Here is a 15,584-nt window from a genome sequence, read left to right on the forward strand (position 1 = left end):
GCTTCAGTCTCTTCACCAAATCAGGAAAAAAACGTTTTGCACCATACATAGCACCTCCTGCAAGTTGCTTTTTAACAATGTTCTCAAGCCACGTTCGCTTGCACCATTTAGCTCTTTTGCTGAGTGCTGTTGAGTTCTGTAGTACCTTCAGTGTCCACACAGGGGCAATGTCGCTCATAGTTTTGCAGCCCGCCCCAGCCTCCAGCATCAGTACATTGTCTTATGCATTTCCACCGTGGAGAAATAAATCACAGTTAAGCACAACTTGCCACTAAATCTCTCTAAGAGGAAGTTAGCAGGCGTGCCGCAGAACATGGGTCCTGCCCTTCTCCATTGATTCTGAAAAACAGTAATGAAATGTTATTTATTAGCGCAGCAGCAAAGAAAAATACCAGTCAGACCGTGAGCGGAGTGTGAAGTGAGCCCGAGCCGAATGTGTCTGCTTGTTTGCTCAGGTCCAGAAGCATCTGTCTAAGCTGTTTGACAACATGGCTAAGATGCGATTTGAAGCAGATGGAGAGGGGAATCCTTCTAAGACGAGTCTGGGCATGTACAGCAAGGAGGAGGAGTACGTCCCCTTTAATCAGTCCTGTGACTGCACTGGACAGGTAAAATACACCCGCAATCTTTTATTCATTCCTCTAAAATTGTGGCGCTGTAACTTCTCTCGGTTGAACCAAATGCTGAAAACGGTTATTATCTCCATTCCACTTGCTGCTGACGGTGGCACTTACCTGCCCTTTTCTGCAGCGCAAGAAAATACATATCAAATAAAGATATCACAACCCCACAATAAAGGAGATAAATGAAACGGAGTCTGTCATTGCCCCTGGCGTTTTGCATATCAAAGCCTATAAATCCATTAATTTTCCATTACATCCCATAGTATTTGCGTGACTCCACTTCCACTCTAATGCTTATTAATGACCTCATTAGGGTCCATTGATAAGAAAGCCTGTCGGTGCTCACGTGACGCACATTGCAATGTTTTGATGCGTTTCTGTTCGCGGGCCCGTTTGTGTTATTTTTTTTTGGAAGGTGGAGGTGTGGCTGAACCGCGTGCTGGACACCATGCGCTCCACCGTTCGGCACGAGATGACCGAGGCGGTGACGGCCTACGAGGACAAACCCAGAGAGCAGTGGCTGTTTGACTATCCGGCTCAGGTAAACAGGCTCTGCGGGATGCACGTATAGATTTAACTGACGTTGCTCACTTTGGGACTTTTTCCCATTAGTCAGCTTATCCAACATCAGATAGATTGGCACCATAATCATTTCTGCGCCTCCCATAGATATTTCAGCCCAGTGCACACACTCACTAATGCTTTGCAGGCACAGTTTGCCACCAGCTTCTGTGAACAGAGAGAAACAGTGTGGTAGGGAGCGAGATGAAATATGTGTGCGTGTCCGTGATAATGGAGCCCTTGTCCCTGCCTGGAAATGCTAATGATTTTTTTGAAAGTAAGCATTTGATGCTCTGAATGGGAAAATATGCGCCCGACATGACTGATTTGGGTCTGGCTGAAAGTGGTGCACACAGAGCAGCGATTTGAAGAAGCTGCTTTACTTTATGAAGCGCAGGTAGAAAGAAATAGTGCTGATTCACTCCTCAGAGTAACTGTTTTCAACAGAGTACAAAAGTCAATCTTTTAGTAATTCATCTGAGTATTTTCTCACTGACTGCAGATTAGCAACTTATGAAAAGAAACATGAATCATTACTGAAGTCAGTTATGAATCAACAGTGTCAGAAACGCTGTAGCTGAGGGCCAGATTTACTAAGAAAAGGGAGTTGTGTAAAATATGTGTATTCAGTCTGTGTGCGTTCAGCGCCTGAGTTACAAATGCAGCAGCTCTCATTACGCAGTCAGCTCCTGGACTGATCCTCGCACTGCCCTCCAGACGCACTCTGCCGGTGAAGGAGAGCTCACAGGAGCAGATCAGCAGCGGGATTTCTATGAGATTGCTGAGCTCAGAATGATAGCGTAGTGATCTGAATTACAAATATTTACTTTGGCCGACTCCACCTGAAAAGAATGTGTACTGTTACTCCAGATGTTACTCACAGAATTATGACATAATCGCCAGCATGCATCTTATTTTCAATGCACTGGGAGGCGGTGAGCGCTGTTATGGTAAAGTTTAAGATGAGTCAAAGGAGCGCAGAATGTACACAAGCAGTTCAGAGCAGAGCAGCTGGAGGTGGAGATGGCTGTGAAGACTGAGGTAAGTGCAACCAGACACTCTTAAATGTCTTAACAAAACAAAGAAAAGTCTGCAGTTTGTAGTGATTTTACAGCTCACTGATGATCAAGGTCAAATTCAAGGTGGAGGGACACGACTGAAACATCCGTCTGCCGCTTGTTTGCGTCACGGCAGAGCTGGGAGCCTTTTTCCCATCCAGGGACGTTTCAATTCCTTGGAGAGTCATACTGAATTATGGGTCACATATATCAAGCCAACCTCTAATTTGATAGTTGGAACTGCTTCTCTTTGGCGAGGCGTCCGGTGTCAGGTGGTCGTGATGATGATGATGAAGATACTCGCAGCTGGTTTTCCAGGTTTGGCTCAGCCTGTCTTGAGACGAGCTGAGTCAGGTTATGTGAAGAGCTGCTCACAGTAGCAGGTCGATGCTTTGCAGCTCGGCGATTTCATCTTGTAGGTTGTGAGGAACATCAGCTGGTTCAGTGTCGCAAATATGTCCACGGTTCAGAATAAACGGCTGTAATCCATCTAGCAAACAACACACCGTGATGAAATCGCTGTTCATGCTTTCCGTAATAATGTTAATCCATCGAAAGAATTAGAAATGCTACGCTCGTGGATCACGACAGCTGGTCAGCAGAAATAGCCATGGCCGTCAAACTCTGCATCTCAATCCAAAGCTTCCCACTTACAGATACAAAGAGAAAACTCTGGGTTGGCAGTTGTATGCATGAGACATATGGACATATGCATATTCATCAGTTGGCTCGGTTCGTACATGTTTCATATTTAGATGCTTTTATTTCAGTTGGAGTCAAATAAAGAGAATCAGAGTAGTCTCAAACGCAGGGATCCACCTACACACATCTTATCAACTTCCTGCAGTCATTTCTTTCATTGTCTCTGATCCAGGTGGCGCTGACCTGCACTCAGATCTGGTGGACCTCCGACGTGGGCATGGCGTTCGCCCGTCTGGAGGAGGGTTACGACAGCGCCCTGAAGGAGTACTACAGGAAGCAGGTGTCCCAGCTGAACACCCTCATCTCTATGCTGATTGGGCAGCTCACACCGGGCGATCGGCAGAAGGTCATGACCATCTGCACCATCGACGTCCACGCCAGGGACGTGGTCGCCAAGATGATCGCTCAGAAGGTGAGCGGGGTACGGCGGTAAATCTGGCCAAAGGACATGTACTGCCTAAATTCCCATGCAGACACCGTGATAGCTGCTGTATTTTTTGAGAGGCTATTACCGGTGAGTAATGCACTCAAGATATTCAAGCAAGGTATGTCATTACCATAATTAGAGGGTGGAAAAGCACAGATTATTTCTGGCTTTACGTCAAGCCTCGCCGCCCTGTCTCTCTCTCTCTCTCTCTTTTTTTTTCTCAAGGTGGAGAATTCTCAGGCCTTCGTGTGGCTGTCCCAGCTGAGACACCGCTGGGATGAGAAGGAGAAGCACTGTTTTGCCAACATTTGCGACGCACAGTTTCTCTACTCCTACGAGTACCTGGGCAACACGCCACGATTAGTCATCACTCCTCTCACGGACAGGTATGGAGGTGTCGTTCTCGGTGTCTTTGTTCAGACCGAGAGGCGACAAACACGTCGCGGCTGCCTGTCAGCTGACTGGAAGGTGAAGCGAGTTCATTTGACCCCCAGCTCATTGTTGCTATAGCTTTAGATTCTCGTACGTGTCGTACACAGTTGACACAGTTGAGGTAGATTTACAATCAGAACTCTCACTGCTTATTCAAACAATGAGACCTGATTACAAACAGAGGTAGACGAAAGCAGGCCTCTCATTTCTAGCTGGCAACCCTCAATTTTGTTGAGATTAGAGCAAACACAGGCAGGTTTTATCACCTGAAGGAGTTGGTTAAAAACACGGATGTCTCTTTAATGTTTCCACATGACTCATTTTGAAAGCTCTGCTAAATGTGGGCTTAAATATGCACCAAATGGCTCAGGAGCGAGAGCGACTGTCCACTTATCAGAAGGTCGGTGGTTCGATCGGTCTACATGTCGAAGTATTCTTGGGCAAGATACTGAACCTCCCGATGTTGGCGTCAGTGTGTGAGTGTGTGTGAATGGTTAATGTTCGTAATGAGCAGGTGGCCTAGCCAGACATGATATTGCACCTAACAGCTGAGGCTAAAGCTATATGTTCTTGTATTGGAATTAAGGCTTGGTCAGCTAATTAGCCCCACATGCTAATGATTTCATGTTATGTTGGAGCAGATAAACACAGCTGCATCCATTCCTTAGACTTTTGCTCTTGTGTTTTTGGCTATGGAAGGGCTAAAAAAAGACCCCATCCTCCAAACTCATTAAATTCTGAGTACCTCTCTGACTACAGTCCCATGCACACGGCTTCAGCATGAGGAGAAGTCCAAAACCTGACAGGCCTGCTGTGCCTAGTTCTGCTCAGCTACGATTTGAAAGGGAAAGGGTTAAGTGAACGGTCAGTTGGCCAGAGGCTGCCAAGCTCTTCACCCCTTAAGTAAAAAGCAAGAATATCTAAGATGTTGCCCTGTGCAGGTTTATTGAATGTGCCATTACAGTCCATTATAAGTGCATTTTCAGAAATCCATTTGTGTTCATGAAAACAGGTCTTTTTTTCCCCTGTAACTGAACTGACTGGAAGATACCAGCTCCTTATCTAATAATAACCATCTGACGCATTCAAACGATCTTCATTTGAATCATTATGTACACCCACCTCAAGCGAAACCTTTTAGAACAACTCAGCTCAGGCAAGCTGCCAGCAGCCTGTTTGTCCACATGCACATGTTTCTGCAGGGTTCCCGATAAAGTTTGAACTACACAGAGATGAATACCTGCCTCGCAGAGCCCTTTGGCAAACTGCAGCGTTTGACTGTGTGGTTTTCCAGACTGACCAGTATTCCCTTTGAAGCCTGAACAAACAGAAACAATGGGCTTTGATGGGCGGATCAGCGGCCGTGTAGCAAGACTTCACCATATGGTGCATGCCCTCGCCGCGGCTCGCTGCGACTCACACAGTTTGCCACAGGCTTTCATTTCAACAATGGACCGCGGACCAAGGGGCTGGGTGTCAAATCCTTTAATCCAGGACTTGAGAAAGCACCTGAAAGCATGTTTGCTTCATGATGATGTTATACAACTTTCCTTGCAACGCAGCCGGCAAGAAAAGAATACGTCTTGATGCTGTCAAGTGAAAGCAGGGCGTCACCGAATGTCACATGCATCCTGTAGGATGTTAAATGGTCGGTTCAAGTTTTCTTGTTTACCACAAAGCAAGTTTACTTGAATAGGACCTTTCAGTGATGGCAATCCAGAGTGCGTTATGTAAGAGATGAAAAGGCATTAAGACAAGATCTAAGAGGCACGAGGCAATGTGAGAACACATTAAGATGATTTAAATAGAATAAAGTGGAATGCAAGATGAGAATAAGCTGAAATAATAAAACATGGAGAATATAAATTACATCACAGTTACAGAGCAGCACAAGATGTGAATAAATAGCCCCAAATTTAACTTAACAAGCAGCAGTAAAGAGAGATGTTTTGAGCTGTAGGAGCTGAGAGCTGACTCTGTTTCTTGCAGCGGGAGATCAGAAATGTGGGATGGTCTTCATCCATTTGCTGATGAAGACCAGCCTTTAAAAGCTTTGCAAAAAGCCAGTAGGAGGACCTTGAGTTCAAATATTTTCTTACACATACTGAACCCCAATTCTTTTCTTGTAATTTAGGTGAACTCACCCTTTATAAGCAAAGTAATACAACAAAGCTTAATGACAGCAGTTCTAGCCATACATGTGCAGCTGTTGCGCTACTGTTTCTAATGAATCCAGGCCTGTGTGTGTGTGTGTGTGTGTGTGTGTGTGTGCCTCCAACAAGCCGACTGTAGTCAGTCTGCTCTGTTTACCTTCTGCAGCAGAATAATTAGGCTAAAGGAATCAGGCTCGCTAATCTATAACAACAGGACTGTTATGGGCACAATGTTAGCATTCGCTCAATACTTACTGCAGGATCTCCAAAGCTGCACCATTATGCAAAATGTTCGGAATATTTTACCCAGCTCGCGCACCCACACGCGCACGCACACACACGGACCAACGGAGACAGGAATGGAGGCAGAGTGAGTCAGACGGACAGACTGATATATAGCCGTTTCTTTTAAAAACACTGTAATAAAACAAGTCACCTTGTCACAGCTGCCCAGTTCAGCCTCCCACTTTTGTCTTGTACCTGGTTTTTAGTTATTCTGTGCAGGACATCCTTATCCGGCCCCCTAGACGACTGATTGTGAGATTTTTGGCCATATTTCAAAGGAGAGCCATAAAGCCTGTTGGCACTGGTATCCGGATGATACACTGTATACAGATGGGATCATTTGTCTTCTCTGAGCTTCTGTCTCTCGTTATGCTTTCCAATATTCGCCCCTTCCATACATCATCTATTAACCAGCAGCTCATTAAAATCATTGCTGTATTGATATTCAAGGCAAACCATTGTGTTTATGGCCCTGATCAATAAAGTCCTGATTGTCTCCATCAGTTCACGTCCGTGATGCTGCTGGTTTTTATTGATACTGGACGGGGCAGACTGTTTGTTAGTCCTGACAGGTTCTGCGGGAGAAGCAATCACTGGTGTTGCTAATCAGCCTTTGTGATAATCAAAGCACAGGAGCAGATTATATTATCATATAATGAGGTTATGTACGATGACGGCTGAGCCGACGCCGAGTTGTTGTCAGTGCCGGTTACACGACTGTGTCGACGCGGGGTTTGTCAATCGTGCCGTTGACTGCTGTGTGCAGTTTTTGTGAGGCTGCCGAAGAAATGGAATCCTTTCCTGGAATGCATTTATTAAAAGTCAGTGTGGATAATTTAAAGGGGCATCTTGATGGAGAGCTTTGTGGCTGCTGGAGCCATTCCCAGCCAGCATTGAACATTTCCCTTGATATTAAAATGACTCCTTTCTTGGGATATGTCACCGTTTAGTTTGGAAAGGTGGTATTTTATAAAAAGAAATGTTTGATTGGAACACAGAACTGCAGATGATTAATCAGAGTTGGTATTTATTCCGGTACTTTTTTAGATTATGCGGTAGTACTGTCGTTGATTCCTCTTTGAAGCGCCGACCAATCAGGGATGTTTTTCAGCGTATTATCTCAGTTACTGCAGTGCAATCGGCGCAGCCATTCCAGCATGCTGTTTCAGTGGTTTAAGGCACAGGAGACCAGTCGTAATGTTACGGTGATCTTCAGCACTCAGTTCTCCACCTGTTGAATGCCTCTCCGCACTCTGATTGTCTGTTGAACCATCTGTGTAGGTTTTGTGTGCAGATTTTGCGTTCCACTCCATTAACACTTATTTTGCCACGCAGCTGGACGTAGGCACGGCTTAGAGAAGGCATCTTTGGATGGAGTATGGAGTGTACCATAAATGCTGATTCATTAAACTTGATGCAATAATAAATTCAAGCTGAAAAACAGAATTTGGCAAACGAGAATTCTGCTCCCTTATTCTGTAATTGAAGCAATAGTTTAACTACTATTATAGTATTCTTGTATTAGTGTCACCATCATGCCTGTGTGTTACATATAGAGCTAGCTTAGCATAAAGACTGAAAGCAAAGGAAAGCAGCTAATTCCCCTCTGTCCAAAGTTCAAGAGCACACCTATCAACACTCCTAAAGCTCTCCAGTTAACATGACGGAGGATGAGACGGTGCTGACCCTCAGCTAGCATGTTGCCATAGATAAAAATGTGCCAGTGTGCGCAGTCAAGCTCCTCTGTCTGAGTGGATGGAAGAAAGTGGCCATGTCCTGATGTTTAGAAATGGAAGAGCAGTCAGTCGAATCAGTCAAAAGCAGTTTTTTTTTTTTGCTTTCTAGCTGTCAGGCTGCAGTCCTCATCACTGAAGTATGTGTGTATCTTGACAATATTTAGATGCTACATCACCCTGACCCAGTCTCTCCACCTGACCATGAGTGGAGCTCCGGCAGGGCCCGCAGGCACAGGGAAGACCGAGACTACCAAAGACTTGGGCAGAGCCCTGGGCATCATGGTCTATGTGTTTAACTGCTCCGAGCAGATGGACTACAAGGTGAGCAAACACGTGCGTGTGCGTTTGAGCCTGTGCGCACAAGCTAATGTGCATTCAGAGCAGCCCGCATTATGCATGTTTCTTTTCATCTTTGCCTTTGTCAGCAGTGTGGTATGCATTTGTCATTAAAGTCATCAGCTCACCTTTGTACCCTTTTCATCTTTTTTCCTTTTCATCTCCTCTTTGCCTTCTTCCCCCATGAAAGTCGAACTGATCAGTTAAACTTGTTATTTCTTTACTAAACCTCGTCAAAATACCCTCTCCGCACCCAGCAGCCTCCACCTTGCTTTATTGTGCACTCTTGTATACTCTTACACACACATTTTTCTGCATATTGAGCGCTCAGGGGAGACATAAACATAATCTTGTGATCCGGCTTCACAGGGGCATCATTACAGTATAGAGGCGTATAGCACCGCCGGCTATACACACCGCAGCAAGGTGTCAGAGAGAAGTGCTAATATACTCCAGGAGGAACACAGGCACTGGAAGCTGGCTTCAGAGCCCCGCACTGTTACTCATATCCAGTCATGCACGCACACACACACACACACACACACACACACACACACACAAGTTGAATCAATCCTCCAGTCAGCTCCGGTTTGCGTCAGAGAAGGTTTCCTCGGCCCTGTAATTGGAGAGAAAGTCAGCTGCCTGCTTCATCCTGGTCCAGCTGCTCTCCGGAGGGCCGTTCACCTGCTCTGCTTGTGTGTTGGGAGAACTAAAATGTGGGTGGTAGACATTTTAGCCGCTCTCTTTTTTGCCATCAACGCCTTGTTTTATTAGTGTGAGGCCTTGTTTATGTATCATCCTGTTATTATTCGCCTACTCTCATCCTGCTGCGGTGCTGCTCTGAGTTAACTGCGATGAGTGCTTTTACCATATATCTTCTGTCTAATTGGCGATGCGTCCGCGTCCGCCTCGCCACATGCCCTGTCGGTGAGTTAGACAGGCTCTCCACCTGTGAGCTCGCCCGATTGACTTTCTGCCTGGCTGTGTCCATCTGAATATCTGTCTCTCGCTCTCTGTCCACCAGTCCTGTGGGAACATCTACAAAGGCCTGGCTCAGACGGGGGCATGGGGCTGCTTTGATGAATTTAACAGGATCTCGGTGGAGGTGCTGTCTGTGGTGGCTGTACAGGTAAGAGCCTGTCCAGTTCCTCTGCCTCAGGTGCTCCCAAAATCCCATTCAGGTCAAAACTTCATTGTGAGGAGAGCTTGCGAATATTTTTCACCTCAGGCGGGTAGAGCTAAATGTGCGAGTTCTCATCTTATTAGTGAAGTGGTCTTATCCAAAATCAAGCTGTGGTGAAAATAAGCCCTCAAAAACAGCAAGGCAGAAGCAAATAGCCTCTTCATCACCGATCGCAAGCGAAAATTGCTTCAGCTATAAGACTAATCCACCAAGGCTGGCACCTTTGCACCGCAGAGCATCTTCATAATTGGAGCCTTCTCGATCTGATTTGAGAGTTGAGGATGGAAAACCGCCTCCTTCGCTCGCCTGCGGAGACGGTCACGATGCTCACATCTTTCAGCTCTAATAACAGCAACTCTAAATGGACAAACTCCAAGCTCTCAGGGGATGTGCTAGAGTAATTTGGGTGAATTAGTATTTACTCAGTGTTCCATCCTTGGTTTGTGAATGGGTACAACTAACAAGTTATTTGTGTTTGTAATTTGGAAAAAACTCATCTCTCTTGAGTCAAAAACTTTTCTTTTCAGTGTTACCAGGTTTGGTTGATACCATATAGTCCAATCGGAGCCTTTAACCTGGCCGCTTGTCTAAAAGTAGGCCTATTTTTTCTTTTTCCACAGCACAGCACATGCTACTTACTCTGTACAGCTTAGAGGCTACAACATAGTATAGAATTGAGTATCTAGTTTAGAGAATATCACAGATTCAAGATGAAACTGAGAGATGGGACTGAGAGAAAAAGGCACAATTACAAATCCATGTGCTGCTTCAGCACCACAGACAGCGCCATGGATTTATCAATACGCAGCACAGTCAGGCTGCTGATATCTCAGAGTCATGGTCGGGGTCATGGAGTCTAACTTGCACAAACCTCAGTCAGATGGAGGATCAGTGAGTCAGGCAGAGCAGACATATTCAGCTAAACAACTTCTGCTCCTTCACTCTCTCCACTGCTACCACTGGATGAAGAGAGGGGTTAACGAGGGAGATGCATTTTGATCATTGCGCCAACAATGGGGAGAACATCCACCCCCCCCCCCACCCCCCAAATGCCCTCCTTCCTCTTATGCTTTATGGCTGAATACAAGTGCAAAGAAACAAGCGTTCGTGCCTCCAGGCATCTATTTCTTTTGTAGCTTAAGCAAAACTAAAACCATGGGTTTGTCAAGTCTTGGGTGATGTAACTCTAAACAGAAACACTTCACATGTTAAAACAAATGTAAGCTTACAAAGGCTGAAAAGAAGCTTCAGTCCAGTATGATGAGCTGAAATTCCATTTTTCTGCCAGCAGTTATCAGATATTATGTGCCGAGCCGACTCAGTGGCCCTGACAACCTCAATCATACTAATTAGGCAAGAGGAATGGCAAATTTAGTGACATGTAGTGTAATATTAAGGCTGTTGACAGATTATCCAGACTAGCAAAGAAAGTGTTCCTCTTTCTTGCTTTTTATTTTTTGATGTAAATTTTCAACGCTGTGAGCACCTTTCTCACCCAAACAGCTTCTTGTTTATTTTAGAAAGAAGGATCCAAAGACACACACACACTGTTAGGTTCCTGGGAATTAGCATCACAGAGAACCCGTCATGGACATCACACGTCTCCACCCTGGTAACGAAGGTTCAGAAACACCTCTGTTTCTTAAGGAATCTTAAGCAGGAAGGATTCCTGTGCCAAAGTCATGTTTTTATAGAGGAGTAATAGAAAGAATCCTGACTGGAAACAGAACAAATTGGCATGGGATGTTCATGGCCCAGGACAGGAGGGCTCTGCAGCGGGTGATTAGAACTGTCCACAACATCATTGGTACCCATTTACAGACCATCAGTGATATCAGTGAGGTGAGGTGCCTGCAGAGACGCCAAAGGACACTAAAAGATAATACCCTGCCACAGCCTGTTCAGCCTGCTGCCGTCTGACAAGCGATACACAAGTATCTGCTGCCGGACCACCAGACGACAGAGCAGCTTGTTTCCTCAGGCGGTGAGACTCATCCTCGCCCGCCGTTGTTTTGGGGTGGTGGTAGATATCTCACTACCTGCCAGGCACCACGTCGTATTGTCGGATAAAATCAGCGACCAGCGTGATCAGAAGCCAAAAAGACATTTTTCTGAGGAGTTGGTGGAGACCAAAACAGAGATAACAGCAGAGCGAATATTGGACTTGAATTCAGCAGATGAAAGCTGCTCTGCGTTGGCAGGATGTGTACGTGGCAACTGTTTGCTAACGCCTTAGTCATATCAACTTCTTAAGGTGATATATTGTATGTCGATGTATTTACAGCTTGTTGTGCTGCCCACAAGTGGCAAAAAAGTCAATCAATGCAGGGCAAAGTCTTGTCATTGTAAGTTGAATCATCAGCTCAGTATGACCTGAGATCTCTGGGTCAGCTGGATGTCTCCTTGCCTTTGTCCTCCTCCTCTGTCTCCAGTTTGTGAGTCGTGACATTAAGTTAAAAAAAGACTTTCCACTTTCCACTCTCCACGCGCTGAGTGGTGTATACTCTGGCGACGTACCGCGGTTAGCCCTTTGATTACGGGAGCCTTTTGAGAAATCAGCCGTATTCTGCGTGTTTCAGCTGATGCTAGCTTTTCTGCTGCCCTTGCATTCTGTTATCCCGGATCAAACAGAGCGTCTCTCTGTGGTTCCTTTAGCCCCTCTGGTGTATTCACATCCTGCATGCTATCGCCCCAGACACTGTCTTTATGCATGTGCAACACTGTCACAGCAAAATATATACAGTTGATAAGGACGCTGATCATGATCATGATGATAATGGAGATGGAGCTCTTCAAAGCATCATTATTCACTGCTAGACTTAACACTCACTTCTCTGCCCTTCCTCCCTTCCTTCCCTCTGCCTTTCTTAAGCAGCAGTGAAAGTCAAGCAGCCTTCTTCCATAAACTGTGCGAGTCTACAGTACTTAGAGAATTTTAAAGTTCCAGAAGAATGAATAGGTGTTGCGTGGCGTAATGAATAATAAATCACGATAGCTCATACGTGGAGAAGTAGACCTTGAGAACAGAGGAGCGTCAAACTCCTGCTGTGACAGCTGGCAGCCTGCACCGAGCCTGCTTCAGCGGAGCCACCGCCGAGCCATCTCTCACCATAGCACACACACCTAATCCATCCTCTTAAAGAGGGAGCAGCTGACATTGCACAGCGACATACTCGGCTGCCGGTTAGGTCTGCTAACACAGCTGGCGGGACCGGTGCTACGTTAAATAAAGCAGAGGCAAACAGAAGGCCGCCAGACGTAACAACATGGAGATAAATCGGTGAAGTTCGGCCTGTGCCGCAGCCGACACGGGCCTGGACGGTGAACACAGCGATGCCCCTCGCTCCGGTCTGTACATTCAAAGAGACAGCGTGGAGAGTGGAGCCGGACCCCGCTGGATCACACCTTTCAGAACGGCGAACTTTTTAAAAATGTGTTTTCAGTGTTTTCCTTCCCGTCCGCCTCCCTGTAGGGCAGCATTGGTGGGCTGCTGTCATTTCACGTAAAAATCAAGCCCCACTGATGTTCTCATGAAAACTTTTTTTTTTTTTTCTGCAGCTGCACTGTTTGTTTTTGCATTTTTTCCCCCCCTCCTCTCCCTGTTGTGTTAGTATGACTGAGTGATCTGTAGCCGAGTACTCATCCATGAAGAGATGTTCCTCCTCTTTCCAGCTGTCGACTCGCTACGCTCTTTTACCACACGCATGTTAAATTCATAAAGCCTCTTACAGGCTGGGATTCGGAGTTTTATGCCAAGACACACACACACACACACACACACACACACACAAAGTTCGTTTCTGATATCTCATTCAATCATACTGTAGACAAACGGAGCCTTGGCAGTTCATCCATCCAGTAAACCCTGGCTGATAACATGCTCATATTATTGATGAAATTGTGTCCCTGAAAAAAGAAAGGTGCACATCGAATAACAGTTTGACAGGCTGTTACAAATTGACTCTGGTATGTGCTTTGTGATATTAATTATATGATAATGAGTGCACCAAACTTTCTGTGGTTACATCCCATCTGAGGGTTTGACTGCCTGGAAGTGTCTGTTGGGAGTGTTAATTAACAGTGACTGGGTATGGTTTGAAACTTTTTGTCTCCAAAATCTACCTAGCTAGTGGTGAAGCTGTGGTCATGGCAATGTTGGTGGGATGGTTGATACCATTTGGTCCACGTTGAAACATCTAAATAACTATTGGATGGACTTCTGGGGCATTTTGTACAGACATTCATGGTCCTCACAGGATGATTACTGCTGTCTTGTGTCAGGGTGATCCCCTTACTCAAACCTTTCACTTGTCCTGTGAAATATATCAGCATCTACTTGTTTGATTTTCACAAAATCTTTTATACGCGCACATGTTCCACCCAGGATGAACTTTTGTGGTCCCTTAAAGGGAAGGTGCACCAATTTTTCCAGTTGTTGGGGAGTAATTTCTGCATATGTGAAAAACAGTCAGCAGTCGTGTTGCATTGTGGGTGAGGTAAATGCCAGTGCTAAATTGGTGCAGTGCTCTTAACTTTTCCTGCAGTGCCTTTGTCAGGTTAAATTAGTTTTCCAATACTTTGGTACAACCAAATACCCGCAGAACTAATCACATTTTCCATCAGCCTCAGGTGTAGTTAGTGCTGTATTTAGTGCTAATTAGCAAATGTTAGCATGCTAACATGCTAAGCTAAGATGGTAGACATGGAAACAAGTAGCATAAGCATGCTAGCATTAGCATTCAGCTCAAGGCAATGCTGTGCGAACATGGCTGTAGGCTCTTACTTTTCTGTTTCATTCAACAAATGGTTAAATTAGACACTGTGGTATGGACGTTATTCAAGGTACCCAGCGCTAACAGTGACAATTAAGTGCTCTCTATGTGCAGGTCAAAAGCATCCAGGACGCCATTCGAGATAAGAAGCGGAGGTTTAACTTCATGGGAGAGGAGGTGAATCTCTGCCCTTCTGTTGGCATCTTCATCACGATGAATCCAGGCTACGCCGGCAGGACTGAGCTTCCTGAGAACCTCAAGGCTCTGTTCAGGTCGGTCAAGGGAGTTGGTTTTATTTTTACTTTTTATTTTTCTGCTGGGTTTATGTTTAGTCCATCAATTGAGGTTTCCTAACTTTGGGAATTATGATGATGAGGAAAAAATGACTAAAAAATGACTTGTGATAAACATATGGTGTGCCCTGCCACTTGTCCATTGGCTACAAACCACTGTGACCCTTAACAGGATAAGAAGATCGAGAAATGGGTGGTGGATGGACATAAAACATGGCAATATTGTTGGACAAAATTCAGTTTCAAAATGCATTTTTTTCTGTTCAATAATGTCAAATTCCATATTTACGATCTCTTAAAGTGACCCTTTACGAGATCGTATCATGTTTATTTCATATCTGTGAGCACCATAAACAAAAAATTCTGTTCGCCTTCATTGCATACAGAGTTATGTAATTTGAGTGAACCAGCTGTTTTACATATGCGAATGTCCATAAGTTATTTCCAGCCACCCAAACACATTTCTCCTTGAAATAAACTTAATATTATTCTCAAATTATTCCCGTTTGTGAGAACAACAGTGTAGTTTACGGTACTGTGCAGCACATCTCTCCAATAAAGTCTGTTGGATTGTGTATAAAATACCAGAAGAACATCCTCATATACATCCCTGATTACATTTACATTCAATTTACATTAATCCTCTGACTCTTTTGTCTAAAATAGCACACAAATGAGGTGCAACCCAAGCCAATAGATCAAAGAGAAGCGACTGACAGTCAGTGCCACAGTGTTCACTTTCAATCCCCCCTGACACCACAAAGTACCACAAAGCTGCAGGTGCATGCAGCAAGCAAAGTGTGTAGGAGACAGAGAGAGAGAGAGAGAGAGAGAGAGAGAGAGAGCATGTTTGGTGAGCAGTTACTCCCTGAAGGGAAGAGAGCTGAAAACATTTGGGGACTAAAGCGGAGCAAATTAGCGAAGCTTGTTTGATCGTGATGGATTGTGACTGGAAGCTTACACCGCTCTGCTGTTTTTCCAGCGCGTCCGTCCTCAGCGCGTGCTCAAATGTCCAGGTTTAGT

The 15,584-nt window shown here is 45.2% G+C and overlaps 1 protein-coding gene across 1 annotated transcript in view; it reads left to right on the top strand.

Annotated features, from left to right (window-relative positions):
- dnah9 (dynein, axonemal, heavy chain 9) overlaps positions 1 to 15,584 on the top strand; it is a 113,876-nt gene that overhangs the window by 22,540 nt on the left and 75,752 nt on the right. The window contains exons 29-35 of the mRNA XM_076759636.1: positions 456 to 608; positions 1,039 to 1,164; positions 3,117 to 3,356; positions 3,597 to 3,757; positions 8,142 to 8,298; positions 9,338 to 9,442; positions 14,383 to 14,540. Coding sequence (XP_076615751.1) covers positions 456 to 608; positions 1,039 to 1,164; positions 3,117 to 3,356; positions 3,597 to 3,757; positions 8,142 to 8,298; positions 9,338 to 9,442; positions 14,383 to 14,540 — 1,100 coding nt within the window. The remainder of the gene's footprint in view (positions 1 to 455; positions 609 to 1,038; positions 1,165 to 3,116; positions 3,357 to 3,596; positions 3,758 to 8,141; positions 8,299 to 9,337; positions 9,443 to 14,382; positions 14,541 to 15,584) is intronic.

This window comes from Chaetodon auriga, chromosome 20, assembly GCF_051107435.1.
Source record: "Chaetodon auriga isolate fChaAug3 chromosome 20, fChaAug3.hap1, whole genome shotgun sequence".
Classification (NCBI taxonomy): Eukaryota; Metazoa; Chordata; class Actinopteri; order Chaetodontiformes; family Chaetodontidae; genus Chaetodon; species Chaetodon auriga.